This window comes from Opisthocomus hoazin, chromosome 1 (genome assembly GCF_030867145.1).
Source record: "Opisthocomus hoazin isolate bOpiHoa1 chromosome 1, bOpiHoa1.hap1, whole genome shotgun sequence".
NCBI classification, from domain to species: Eukaryota; Metazoa; Chordata; class Aves; order Opisthocomiformes; family Opisthocomidae; genus Opisthocomus; species Opisthocomus hoazin.
Genome location: NC_134414.1, coordinates 153,824,434 through 153,839,578, shown reverse-complemented (window position 1 = coordinate 153,839,578; position 15,145 = coordinate 153,824,434). Strand labels below are relative to the sequence as shown.

At 42.4% G+C, this 15,145-nt stretch overlaps 1 protein-coding gene across 3 annotated transcripts in view; it reads right to left on the bottom strand.

The window, feature by feature from the left end:
- The window catches only part of LRP6 (LDL receptor related protein 6), a 136,419-nt gene that overhangs the window by 37,886 nt on the left and 83,388 nt on the right, over positions 1 to 15,145 (bottom strand). For all 3 annotated transcript variants that reach the window (XM_075442162.1, XM_075442170.1, XM_075442179.1), the window contains one exon: positions 120 to 336. In XM_075442162.1, the coding sequence (XP_075298277.1) occupies positions 120 to 336 (217 nt within the window). The remainder of the gene's footprint in view (positions 1 to 119; positions 337 to 15,145) is intronic.

Below are 15,145 nucleotides of genomic sequence, written 5' to 3'. Positions count from 1 at the left end.
AGCAAAAGTGGATTCTGCCCATTTCTACATATCTGACCTGGTATAAAGTGACACCTGCAGCAGAGCACTGCTCACATTTTCTATTTCATTTTACTTGCCTGATTAGGAGTCTCACTCACCAATTATTTGGTGGACGTTTGTAGCTTTCAGGCCCATCAGATCAGGCAGTTGATCTATGATGATCTCTCTTTCTGCTGTTCGCTTATGCACGCGTTCAATACTGCGTCTTTGCCAGTCTGTCCAATAAACGTAGTCTCCCAGCAAGGTGAATCCAAAAATATGAGGCAGCTTGTCCTCCACCAGAACTGTTCTCCCAGTTCCATCAGCATTCATGACCTATGGATATATACAAAGTTATTACATATATAGAATAATTCCATCACTATTTATCAGAGATTAATTAACTAGCTACTCCAAAGCTAGACTTCAAATAAAAAATAGTCTCCTAGCCATTAAAATGCCAGCAATGTTACACAGCAGTCTAACAAAAAAAAGAGACTGTATTTCAACAGGTACTTATTCTAAAAGCCATGGAGGATCCCTTATGTATAAGACTAGTCTCATAAGCAGATCATCACGTGAAATTATGGCACAACATTCCTTATATTTGCTTTACGAACTAATATCATGCGTGCCTGTTAGACACTGCCTCTCTGTCATTTCTGATTGGTGTCTCTAGGTTTAGTTTCAAATGGGAGACACTGTGTCTTACACAAATGAAGACAAGCTTACAATGTCCAGGAGTCGTGGCTCAGTGTCTCGTAGTCCACAGTCCCCCTCAAGTGAGCTTTGTCCAGGTTACAGATAGCAACAAAAGGATACCCCATGTAAATTCTGGGAGGCAAATGGTCAAGAAGATCTACAGAATACATTTATATTCCCAAGTCTGAAGAAGGAAACTGTTTTACATTCTTCAAAGTCAAGTTCAGTATTTTTTTGTACTGCAAGGAACACTAATGGTTTGTAAATAATTGCATGCCTTTGATCAAGACACTGCAATTTACTGTGTCATTTTTCTCCACTGCTAAAAAGAAGTAATACCTAACTTCCTCAAAGAGGCACTGAAAGGATTAATTAAACATATGTATGCATGTTCAAGTGATCAAGTACCTTATGAATGCCAAGTATTCTTATAAAAAGTACCAGAGCGACAGAAGTGAAGAGAGTCCGGTGTTTTAAGAGAAGCATAAAAATGATTCAGTACTGCAATTCTATGGAAAATTTCCTTCTGAAATATTTCTGCTTGTTTCAAGCTTACAGTTTAAGTTTACAGCATTTATACTACCCTTCCAAAAAAGGAGAAAACCAACCCAAAACCCTCAAAACACTCTTAATGTAAAGATTTCACAAAACAACGCGATTCTCAAAATTCAGTGTAGCATACTAATCCCTGAAACATCAAAAAATCCTTCCCACTACCTAAGGAAGTTCCAAGTTAAGGACTGGAAAAAGGGTGACTTACTAAAACACAGTTTTCAAATCTCTCACTTGAATTGGTGGAATTAAGGTAGCCATAGAAAAGTCTGTTTGATTTCCCATTCTTCCTATGGCTCAAATCCAAAGACTTGTGCAAAGACAACTTTCAGGATCAAGTGGTTTAATAACTCCAGCTAGATGGATGAGGTTTTGTGGTCAGAAGAATTTCCTAGCGCATAAGAAGTGAGAAGGCTAGTTTGGAACAGCTCGTACCCTTTTGCCTACCCAAGCACAGATGGGGAGGCAAGACAGGAATACAGAAACAGAACTGAAACCCGTAACTTTCTCAGCATACAGTATAACACGTGCGTTAATAAGATACTTTAACATTCACTAAAAAAGCAGAAGAAAATACTATAATCTTCACAATAACTCAATTTCTTCTTAAAACTATTCCCTGTCATAAACTTCCTGACATTACTGCACTTACTCTCAGTATGTTAGAATGGGAATTGAATCTTTATGTGCACATTTCCTACAGTAAAAAGAAAAGGGGTTCTGCATAGTTACTGGTTTGTAGGAATAAGCTCCACATTTACTTTTTTCAAAAAAAAAAGCTCGTAAGTACTCTGTGGAATTGGCTTACCAAAAAATCTTCAGCCTGGTAGCACACATGGCACGCTTCTACAAATGCACTAATGCACATGCATCACAAAAATACGATGCACATTACTTGGTGAAAGGTTTTTTCCCTCCCGCATTCTCACTAAAATCCTTCAGAAAATCAGGCGCAGTACTTGCAGCTTCACTTTGCATTATAGTGCTTTTACCATCCTAAAGCCGTTACTTACGTCCTTTGCACTGGTAACGAAACTCAGACATCGCTCTTCCTATCACAGATTGCTTAGCTGGGCTCAGAGCCCACCATAATTGCCTTGTTTCTGGACTTCCTTTTGAAAGCAAGCTCAGCTATTCCATTTATTCTACTTCAGAAAATTTCAGCATCTGCTGGCTTTCTCAATTCCTAGCAGCATGCCTCCAACACTGTTTTGATAAATGAGGTTGCAAAACAACAGACTAATGTTAACTTTAGAAGCAGGGACACAGATTCAACATCTGTAAGATAAACTGAGTTATAGTCCTTAAGCCCACCTTCACGAAACCATTGCCACGACCAAGCAGGACTGGTCATCCCCTTTCCCCACTGCCCTCTTCTAACCATAACACAGTCATCTTACACTGCTGCGATGACTCATTTCCCCCTCCCCCTTAAACTACAGAGATTAGCCATTTGCTTGCAACTAATTAATATATGGCAATTAGTGCCTGCTAAGCAGACCAAACAGATATACAGAATGGGTGGGTGCTGCAAAGCAAACTGCCTAAAACCACATAGCAATAACCACTAAAGCATCACTATCACAAAGCAGTATCTTTAGACTCTACACTTTTTGCCTGCACTTACAAATGGAAGAAACTCTTTTATTTAAGGGTTGGAAGGTGTACGGTGAGAGATGAACTTTCTTTAGCAAGTGGGGAGCTGTTCAAAGAAGCTTCCTCTTATACTGGAAGAAAGTCAGCAAAAGAGAAGGGAAGACTTCAGGATTAAGTAGCTGCTTTTAATTATCTTTTGTTTTGTCACATACAGGTTATTTTGAAGGACAGCTTTATGCCACCTAGACAAAACAGACACCTATCTGAAAGCATTTATATCTATCTGCCAGCCCATCCCTGCCGCAACCTTACCTGAGCCCACCTGTGCGCTATTACTTCACCCAAACATCTGCCCATTAGCAGCTGGGTACCACCACAACAACAGTTCCACGGCACCGCGCTATCTGCAGTCGCTTTGGTTGCGTTTTAGGAGATTTGAACAGAACCTCATCAATAGGCTACAGAACCAAACTGTCTGGTGTAAGACAGAAGGAAAATGGCAAAGGACACAGGGATGATGACACCAAGCTGAGTGGTACGGTTGATACGCCAGAAGGACGGGATGCCATCCAGAGGGACCTGGACAAGCTGGAGAGGTGGGTCTGTGTGAACCTCATGAGGTTCAACAAGGCCAAGTGCAAGGTCCTACACCTGGGTTGGGGTAATCCCCGGTACCAATACAGGCTGGGGGGTGAAAGGATCGAGAGCAGCTCTGCTGAGAGGGACTTGGGGGTACTGATAGACGAAAGGCTGGACATGAGCCGGCAATGTGCGCTGGCAGCCCAGAGGGCCAACCGAGTCCTGGGCTGCATCAGGAGAAGCGTGGCCAGCAGGTTGAGAGAGGTGATTCTGCCCCTCTACTCTGCTCTGGTGAGACCCCGCCTGGAGTACTGCCTTCAGCTCTGGAGCCCTCAGCATAAGAAGGACATGGAACTGTTGGAGCGGGTCCAAAGGAGGGGTACAAAAATGATCCGAGGGCTGGAGCACCTCTCCTACGAGGACAGGCTGAGAGAGTTGGGCTTGTTCAGCCTGGAGAAGAGAAGGCTGCAGGGAGACCTGATTGCAGCCTTTCAGTACTTAAAGGGAGCCTATAGGAAAGATGGGGACAATCTTTTCAGTAGAGACAGCAGTGACAGGACGAGGGGTAATGGTTTTAAAGTAAAACAGGGTAGGTTTAGGCTAGATATAAGGAAGAAATTCTTTACAATGAGGGTGGTGAAACACTGGAACGGGTTGCCCAGAGAGGTAGTGGAGGCCCCATCCCTGGAAACATTCAAGACCAGGTTGGACAGGGCTCTGAGCAACCTGATCTAGAGTTAGCGGTGTCCCTGCTTGCTGTGGGGGGGTCGGACTAGATGACCTCTAGGGGTCCCTTCCGACCCAAAACTTTCTGTGATTCTATGATACATATAATAAGCACAAGGAAAAAGAAACAATCACTAATGAACCAATTTCAAAGGATTTCAAGCATCACCTTTTCACATGTGGAAATCCAGGTGACAAACGAGTCCCAGCTGATACTGCTTTATGCATTCATTCCCCTTCTCCAGCCCAGATGGATCGGCTCATCCCAGGGAAGCCTATCTGCAGAATACAAGAAACCCACCTTCTGCCGCTGCGAAGCAGCATCTCCAGCGGTTTACACTGCTTCAACCACAGCGTGGTGTGGGTTTCATATTCTGAGGCCATTCTGAATACTGCAAACCACAGCGAGAATATAGACTACAACAGGAAACAGATGTGGCGCAACCACAAACACCACCTTTACTGAAAGAGCGAGTAGTTCCATGAAAAAAATTAAACCAAGTACAAAAATTCAATGGCCTCAGAAAAAATACCAGATATCCTGCCTGTAGGATGCAGGCTTTGCTTATCCTACAACAATAACGAATGCAAACCTACAGCCTCCTGAAAATACAGCTTATTCAACATAAATGAATCAATGCTGAAAGTGTGGTTGTATATTAGGATGCTGTACTTAATGGTCAGCAGGAACAATAAAATAACAACTTTGAAGCACTGCTTCTATTATGAAGTTACAGACTGGATTACAGAGTGATGTATTCTGAGGGTCTTTTTTGTTGTCAGATACTCTGGATTCAATTCACTCTCAAATACCAGTAATAACTGTGATAAATAGGCTAATACAGTGAATCTACCTTTTTGATAATCTGGGATTTGAACGTACAGTAGTTTACACTTGTCATTTGATGGGTTTAAGTCTAGAGCTCGATCATTATACCTATCCCATTTGTGAAAATACTGTTGAGCTCTGGTGAGAGTTCGATCTGGAACCCTGGCAAAGCTATGCAGACTAGCAGCCCACTCTGGTACGGTGGACCAAGGCCAGTGGCAGTGGAGACTACGCAGAGGTACGCTAGCTCATATCCACAGCACCGAAGGGCTGCTAATAACAGAAACTGCCTGTCCCTATCGGGCCATGCCCTTGGATCAATATCAAACACAAGAGCCCAGTTCTACAAGATGCCAGACAGCCTGAGTACTGTTGAGTCCCACAGGAGAAGACAGCACACGGGTTCTAGAAAGAACACACTTTCCAACATAAATCCAGGAGACTGTCAGACAAACGTGATATGATTTACCCGTAAGCACAGTGACAGTGTACAAACCATTACCTTCAATCTTAACTCCTGAGCACAGTTTAATTTTCAACGTACAACCAGAGAATCATAGACCAGCCCAGATTAGAAGGGACCTTAGGAGATCATCGGGTCCAACCTTTTGTGGGAAAGGGAGCCTAGACAAGATTACCTAGCATCCTGTCCCATTATATCTTGAAAACTTCCAGTGGTGGGCACTCCACCACACCCCTCGGGAGGTTATTCCAGTGAATGACTGCTCGCATTCTAAAATATTTCTTATATTGAGAGGAAACCTCTCCCAGTGCAACTTGTACCAGTTGCCCCTGTGGTCTCCATGTGGCTCCTTGTGAAGGAAGAGTCTCCACCCTCCTTGTAGCTGTCCTTTAAGTACTGGAAAACTGTAATGAGGTCCCCCCCTGAGCCTTCTCCAGGCAGAAAAGACCTAAACCCTCCAGTCACTCCTTACAGGCCAAGTTCTCCAGCCCTCTGATAATCTTTGGGGCCTCTCCAGTCTGCCTGCATCTTTTCTGAATTGTGGGGACCAGAGCTGGACGCAGTGCTCTAGGTGCAGCCTGACGTGTGCTGAGTAGAGTGGGATGATCACATCTCCATCTCTGCCAGCAAAGCCCCTGTGGATGCAGCCCAGGATCCAGTTTGCCTTTGTTGCCGCAGCAGCACACTGGACTCAGTTCAGCTTGGTGCCCACCAGGACCCCCAGGTCCCTTTTGGCAAGGCTGCTCCCCAGCCACACGGATCCTAGCCCGTACTGGGCTCTGGGGTTATATCATCCCACGTGCAGGACCTTGCACTTGTCTTCATTAAACTTATAACATAGTTCTTGCTAGCTCACTCTTCCAGCCTGTCCAGGTCTCTCCGTCAGGTTGCTCTCCCTTCTGACACGTCCACCTCACCACCCAGTTTAGTGTCATCAGCAAACTTGGTGAGGGTGCTTTCAATCCCATCATTCAGATCATTTATGAAGATACCAAACAGCATGGAGCCCAGTATTGCTCTCTGGGGCACCCCACTTGTGACAGGCTGCCAGCCTGAGTAAAAAGCACTGATCACCACCCTCTGAGTGCAGCCTGTGAGCCAGTTCCCTACCCACCTCACAGACCACCCATCCAGTCTGTATCCTGACAGTTTGTCTAGGAGGAGGCTGTGGAAAACGGTGTCAAACGCTTTGCTGAAGTCCACGTGAACAACATCCACTGCTCTCTCCATCTCGACAGAAAATGTTATTTTGTTGAAGAAGGTGATGGGGTTGGTCAGGCGTGATTTGGCCTTGGTAAATCTGTGCTGGCTTTGCCCAAACGCCCGCTTCATTCAGCTCGCGATAGTTTCTAAGAGGACTCTTTCCATTACTTTGCCAGGGACTGAAATAGGACTAATAGGCCTGTAGTGTCCCGGGTCCTCTCTTGGATGTAGTTATTGGTAATCTGGGAACAGAGAAGTATCATGCACGCTAAGCTCTCTCTCAGGATGACTGGAACAGAGGAACTCAATAATTGAAAATTATAAACAATGGCTACTAACTCTGTATCTTCAAAAAATTAAAGGTTACTTATAAGAGTGGAATAGGCCTCTGTGATGGACTGAAAGCCCCCAGCTACACTACAAGATGTTGCCAGACCTTTATCTCACAAATACACATCAGTAAAAAACCAAAAACCAAAAAACCTTGAACAACTTCATCCAGTAAAACCCATAAACTGCTTTAATTTCAGACACAAACATATCGTAGCAAAAGATTAACTTGAACATAAGCCTTGATTTTAAAAACTGACAGTCAGTTTTTGTACAAAGTGAGACCTCAGCCATCTGTTATTCCTGAACTTCAGCACCTTTACCAGTACCAGCTTCCAGATGCCCAGAGAAGCCAAGAGACCCCACTTCATATACAGGACCCCAGCTGCCCTACTCAAGTACTACTGCCATCACTGTGCCAGCTCTACGAAATTTCTGGCACAGACCTGTAGGAGGGAAATGTCACAGGAAGGAAAGAGGTAAACTCTTCCTGAGCAGACCTTCAACTCTTGAGTCACTGTAACAAGAAGTTGGCCTTCTTGCAATAAAGACAGTAGAAGAACATCAGAAAGCGTTAACACCTTCACAATTTCAACACGGGCCGTGCTAACGCCCTCTACGAATAAACACAACTGAAAAACAATGAGGTGAAAAAGTGAGTTTCTCCTGACTTTGACCATTCACACTGATCCGCATTAGATGATTGCAAAGAGGTACTACTGTAAAACAGCTGTGAAGTACTGAATCCAATACATATATCCCAGATATTTCAATATACCGTGGAAAGAGATGTTGAACAAGACCTGCGTTCTCCTGAAAGGTTCAGGCTCAGTTACTTCAGGCCTGATTATCCAACGATAAATACCTACACGTGCTGTTTGTTTGGTGCAACACATATTGATCCAGTTCATGACACTGCTCATCGGGGATAGGACTGTTCGTCTTCCACCTAAATGTACATGAATCTGTCAGAGAAGTGAAAAATAACACTAACTCGTTAAATTTATTTGCTTAAGGAAAAAAAGAAAACTGGGGCAAGCACCTCTCAAAAACAACTACAAGAGAGCTACAATGCCTTCTGAACATTACAGAAGCATTTTTTCAGACTGGGTTTGAGAACTATGTATTTTCAACTTGCTTATTTAAGCAACATAAACAGAACAGACCAGAATGATTTTACTGTTATGGCTGCAGTAATATCACACAACTAACACATGTATCTACTATAAACCAGCAGCTATAAGAGAGGAAGAAAGGGACATCTTGTCTAAATTAACAGTTTTATTAGTCTTCCCCTCCAAAAAAAAAAGTCCTGATCAACTATATACTCTCTTTAACTGAGCAATCAAAACTTTAAACTCAGCTTGAGGAAATTACTCTGTAAGTGTCATTAACTTACTGTTAACAGCATTTTTCCTCAATTCCAAAATGTTAAGGAATGTTTTACATGTTAAATGGGAAGCCATCTCTTCACTGCGGTGACATCCTGAGAAACCAGCAGAAGGGACACCTGGAGCCCTTTATATTTGCTTCAGAAACCCAATGCCTCTACTCCAGCCAACTCCACAATTTCTTACTGTTAATTATTTTATAATAGCCATTACCAATTTCTAATTTAACAGTTCCCCAACACCCTCAATTTCCTTTTGAGCTCTAATCATTTTTCCAAAGAATTAAAAATATATTTTTTCTGAGCATGGATAATATTCCTAATAGGACTTCAGTGAAGTTAAATATGTGAAAACAGAATAGAGATTAACTTCAAATATGGCCCTCCCTCTCACGCTACAGACACTGTTGTAAGTTCATTTCTTTCACAACAGGACAACGTTCCTAGCTGGCTGATCAATCGACGGCAACAGAATTATTTGCTCAGCGATGGAATTTAATTTTAGAAACAATTGGCTGGGTATTCAATGAAACAGCTCAAGTCAGGTGCAGTGACAAGAGGACTGGGAAGGGAGTTTATAAACGATGTGACAATCAAATAGGACATCTCTGAGGCGATTTCAAGCAGCACTAAAAACCCTGCATTTGTAAGGAACAGGCTAAGAAAAGAAATTGAGATGAAATGATGAACAGGATGAGAACAGAGATTTTCACAGAAAAAAAAGAGGAACCTCTGAAAAGATTCAGTGGTAAGACAGGTGAATAAAGATGCCTGGCTACAGAAATTCATTTTGGTACATTAATAGAGAGGGTGGAGTGGCAACAGTCAGAGGGTGTTGTGTTCCATGGGCACAGGCTATAGAGGTGTAGACAAAGCAAGCTAATTATTCTGATTTTGCAACTTACCATTTGTCAGCTAAGTCCTATCAGCAACTGTACACACGCTTTGCAGGAAGCAAAAGGAGACTAACCCAGAGCAAACCGAACCCTCACAGTGCTTTGGGGGACAGTTTTACAAGATTAAGTTCAGCAACACAACTTCTAATGCTCTTGCACGTGAGCAAATGCCTCCCTTCTCTCCTCTTCCTTCCCAAGGTACTTTCTTTCAGTACCTTGCCCCAGGAAATTCTCATTTTTAATTTGTTCTCTACCTAGCTTGGTGCTTTCTGGACTCCTCCATAAGCAACTATAATAGATTTTTCTGTGGAAAGAAAAAAAATGTGGAAAGTTTTCTGCTGTTTTGGCAAGTCCAAGAGGTTCAGGGAACAGGCTAAGAAGTGACTCAGCCCCTGCAAACTGGGGGAGGGCTCTGGGATACTTTCTGCTTCTGGTGTCAGTAAGCTATTAAGTCGATTCAACTGCTCCCTTCATTAAGTCACTTCAGTTCCAAGGGTCTCTGCACGTCCAAAAGCTTGTTTTTCCACCGTAATTATTTACCTGCCTAATAAAAGGTATCAGCTTTCCTAAAATCCTTTTCTCAGACCTTTGCAAAGTTACATACTCATGAATGGTATCAGAAAAAAGTTTTGGAGCCAAACAAAAAGCCCATATGAAGAAAGATGAATAATTACTGAGAGGGATCACAACGTCAAGTGAATGTTTCTGATGCCCAGGTCCAAGATGAGTACAATCTTTTTTTGTACCATAATGCAACTAAGCTTGGGAGAATATTGGAGAGCAAGGGATCATGGCAGACTGACGAACAGCACTCAGCCGGATCAGAAATGCAGAAGACGGTTCAATGTCTCTTCACATCACTCCCCAGCTTGCCTTCAAACAGTGTTTTAAGTGTGTCAGACTCAGCGAGGTTAGATGATGGCTCTAGTTATTTCAGTTTGAGGTATTTTTGTGTTTTCCCTTAGGTAACCAATACTGACTGTAAGTAGAGGCTTGTTACTTTCTAGATGAGACAACAGGGTAAACTAAAATGCAACTTCCTAACTCTGATGCGAAAAATATATAGGAAGTATGCATGACACTTCAGTGGGATCCAAAGATCGTCCTTCAATCAGCTCCATGCTAGGCCATCGGGCGCCATGAGTTTTACTGAGCTGTCATTAGCAAAACAGGACTGCCCATCTGTCAGCAAAGCTTGTAGGAAACATCTCTGAATTTCCAACGTGGAAAGTCTCAGTCGAGCTGTGCAGATGTAAGCAACAATCAAGTCTGAGAAAGGTACGCTTTCACTACTCATAATCACGTGCAAACAGGTTGTAGAAGCCAGCTCCAACGTGTTTAGAGCGTGGACATTCTGCCTCTGTCATGGCCACTTTAGGTTATGACACAAGAACCATTTCAAAACTGAACGTCCAGGTCTTCTGTAATATCTCATCATTTTTAGGGCAGCAATTTCACTTCTTAGAAAAATACCATGCTTGGTACCCAGATCACAGAGTCAGGTTAGTCTTGGACAGGAGTTCTGGCTGTATCTAGCCAAAACCTTCCCTTCTTTCTGTTGCGAGGTGCTGGGCACCTCTCCTTCTGTTCCATTAAGGATGACACTCTGTTCATAGCAGTTATGAGGAGTGGCTGAGGGAGCTGGATCTGTTCAGTCTGGAGAAGAGGAGGCTGAGGGGGCACCTTATCGCTCTCTGCAACTGCCTGAAAGGAGGTTGTTGTGAGGCAGGTGTTGGTCTCTTCTCCCAAGTAACGAGTGAAGGGACAAGAGGAAATGTCCTCAGGTTATGTCAGGGCAGGTTGACATGGGGTATTAGGAAAAATTCCTTTACTGAAAGAGTGGTCAGGCATTGGAACAGGCTTCCCAGGGAGGTGGTGGAGTCACCATGCCTGGAGAGGTTCAAAACACCTGTAGACGGGGCACTTCAGTTTAGCAGACGCGGTGGTGATGGGTTGACGGTGGGACTTGATCTTAGAGGTCGTTTCCAACCTTAATATTCTATGATTCTCTGAGAACTTGTCAGCACAAGTGGTTTGTAATGAGTGCCTCCATAACCAAATCTTTCACATTTAATTTTATTTAGATAGTCACAAGTTATCAAAGGCAATAAAAAGTTAACTTTTTAATGTTCCCAAATTGAAACCGGCATCAACGTTATAAATGTTTCTTCTTTTTTACTTTTATATTAAAACACTTTGAACATCTGCAAATGTACATGCCTAAATGACAATTCTCCAGCACCATGCTCAAAAGCCAAAGCAAAAAAGGAATTTAACTTTGTGGTTGTTAAATAACAACAAGCTTACAATGCCAGAAGGTCCTGGCTCAGCATTTGGAATTCACGGATAAGAGGTCACTCAAACTCTCATATCCAGCTCTTCAACTGTCAGGAGACTACTACTATGTGGTTCTAGGGCTGTCATTTGTTTGCTTTGTAATACAGTTTGCCTATCTTGGTCTGCATCATGAAATTTCATTCTTCCTTAAGTTCATTAAGAAGTTCAAAGAAAATTCCCAAATGGAAATTATACACAGGATAAACTAACTGGGTTTTGGTTTTTGTTTGTTTCTTTTTAAAAAAGCCCTTAATCTACTACTTATTTCAAAAATCTATAATTTTTCTTAATGCAGGCTTAGCAAGCATTAAGAAATAGCTGGAAAGTCTCTGACAAAGTAAGCTTCACAATTCTGAACCTCAGACAGAGGAGAGGGACCTGCCCCTACTCTCTGCAGCACATACTTGTTCTTTGCTGAGGAAGTTCCCAAGTGTCACAACCATCCAGACCAGGTGGGTAATGAATTGTGGCCAAAATTGAACAGTAAAGCAACTTTGAATATTTGTTTCAACTATCTTACTTCTCATACCTGCAAAAGCTTAATGGCAGTACACAAAAGCAGCTGTGTTCAACAGCTAGGAATTCAATGGTTTCTGCTTCTCAGTTTTCAGACCTTTGCATCAAGCTAAGGTGGATGAGGGTAGGGTCAGTAGTCAGGCTTACAAGTCATCAGCATTCCACAATACAAAGACTAATGCTATGAGACAGAATTTCTCAGTCAGAAAATAAATGGCGAATGCTTAGAAAACAAAATTTCCTTATTAGGATGGCAGTAAAATTGAGGGAGTTGTCATCGGAGGAAAATGCAGCCCTGCAATTTCAGGATTAGAATAAGAATTAGAGCATTCTCTAGATGCCAAGCTATTAGCTCCTGGGTCAAAGACAAAAAGGTCCTCTCTGTTCAAGATTTTTGTGCTCACAAAAGTCTTAGCAGCGTCTGCTTTCTGTTGTCCGACAAGGCTGGGTTCTGAGGACTTGTGTGTATTTATGTTGAAAAACAGCAGGATGTAAGACTTTCCATATTAATCACGAGGATTACAGACAGTAATGCCAGGCACGGCTAACAGATTTGGGAATGCAGAAACACTTTAAGTTAGAGCTGCACTCAAAAATCACTAGGTAATGGCTGGTTCTGTGCAGGAGTCAGAGAGTCCTTTCTTTGAACTCACCACTAGTAGGTGTGAGTGGGTGTCCTCCCTGGCTCTGAGCATGGAGAACAGGAAAGACGACGAATAAAGAAAAAGGAAGCAAAGACTAAAAAACTGTGAGAAATCAGCCGTATCATCATTATTTCCTCTTAACGCACGCAGCCACACGTGCATGCAGCCATTTATGATTGCTTTCTCAATACGAGCTTTGCTGACCATTTTAAATCCAACCTATGCCTTAAAACAGGTAGCGTACGTGCTCAGAAGACAAATATTCACTTGAGCAGGAAAACATAAGACCAATTCAACAGAGCAGATCATACATTTTTAACCTCATAGCACGGCAGGAAAATGCTTTAAACCTGTAGCAAGTCAATGAGAAATCTTCCCTACTGGTAAGCACAATAGCAGCCATCCATTTCAATAGAAGTTTATCAGCAGTGAAACCTGACCGAGATAAATGACGAAGCTGTTGAGCCACAGCCTGCTTCTGCCTGCTGCAGGCTGCCAGATAAAATGGGAACAAAAGCTCCCTGCTGTACCCCCTACCAGTCTCCATTAACCCCTGCTGATGCTTTATTATCATCTGGGGGCTCCAGAACAGCATCGCGTGAATCAGTGTGTAAAAAAATAAATAATAAAAGCTCACATGTGGCATAAACAAACCAGGAGCACAGCTTGCGAGGAACATTCATTTTAGTAGCGCTGCAATTAAATAACGGTTCTGAGGAATTCCACATACTAGGGAAAAAAAGGAAAAGCACAACGTATGTAAAATCATGCATGAAAAACTACTTGAAGGCAATACAGTGCAAGTAGACAAAAGTGTTTCTCCTGCTTTTACTCCCCACCCCCAAATTTATACAAACTCATACAAGCAAAGCAGGGACCAGGCATGTATTCTGTTGTCTTCATGTCCAATTCCCAGCTTCATCTTTTGATCCTGTCACAAACATCCTCTTTGCTGCACCTCCTCCAGCATCATTTCTCCAAATGTAGGTTTAAAACATTTACTGAAGGTCAAAGCATCTTCTACTAAACTGATATAAAAAATGGATGGGGAGGGCAGGGAAAGTGTGACAAATCTCCTCAGGATTCATGGTTGCCATAGGAGAGAAAGGCAGCGGGAGGAAAAGGGAAGACTTGAAATGGTAGTAGTATTTTAGCTACCATAGATTTAGATAGTGTCACTGTAGACTGAGATTTCTGTAGCCTACCACAGCAAAGTCAATCTCTCACAAAAGATTACAGAGAGGCCACACAAGATCTTGGGGAAAATTTACTAAGATTCATCAGTAAAGAAGCTCACCACTAAATCTGCAATACTTCATACAATGTCAGGACAGGGGGGAATCTACTTTAGACTGAGCCGTTCTCTTCATCCCACAGAGCCTTTCCATGCTTTACTAATTACAGAAGGTGCACTGAACTCACAATCTGATCTATCACTATCAGAGACCATCGATTTTTCAACCCAATTCTGCCCCTCTGAAGTGCAGTTAGCAAGCAGCAATATTACATCTAAGCAAGAACATGAAGTTTTTCCTAAAGGTAACGCAACAAGCTAACACAATAAAGACTGCTCAAACCTTCAAGAAACAGAATGGCCTCAACACAGGAAAAGAGAGAGGCTGTATGGGTTCAGTCCAAAGTTCCACACATCCCAGTACCCTGTCTCAGAGAATAATCAAAGCTTACACCTGTAGAACACCATAAGAAAGCAAATACACACTGAAACTTTTCAAGAAGCCTCTTCCAATTCTACAGCAATTTACAGGTCAGCGATTTGTGGTTCAGAAGGCAATTCTATTTTCTAGTAAACTGCAGTGGAATTCCCTTCCACAGACTTACCCAGTCTTCCCAGTAACACATGTAAGCTTTTAAAATCCACAACCATTTCCACAACTTACCACAGGCTGTTTGAAGAACCATCTGCTTTTGTTTGTTCTGCACCCATCACCTGCCAGCACCATTTATGAATGCCAGCTTCTTCTATCAAAACAAGGTATGTGTGGGGTGGGGAATTCCTGGTCACCTTACACATAATTTTCTTGATTTTACAGAGCTCTGTCACATACCCTTAAATTAACACATTCACCAATTAAAAACAACCCCAAATCCTCAAACAAAACTAAAATCCAAAAACACCAAAGAAAAACCATGGGAGAATTTCTTCTCGGTTGCATTAGAGGTTTTAGCCAGGCTTTTTCAAGATTTTCTGCACATTGATAAGAGTTAACAAATGTTAACTTTTTATAAAAACCAGCAGCAGTAAAATCATAACTCTAACATTTGGAGCTTCATAGGAAAAAAAATAACAATAATTCCAAAACCTTTACATGATAAATCTTCTCCGATGCCCTGCATAGATGTTACATGACAACCTGGAACACA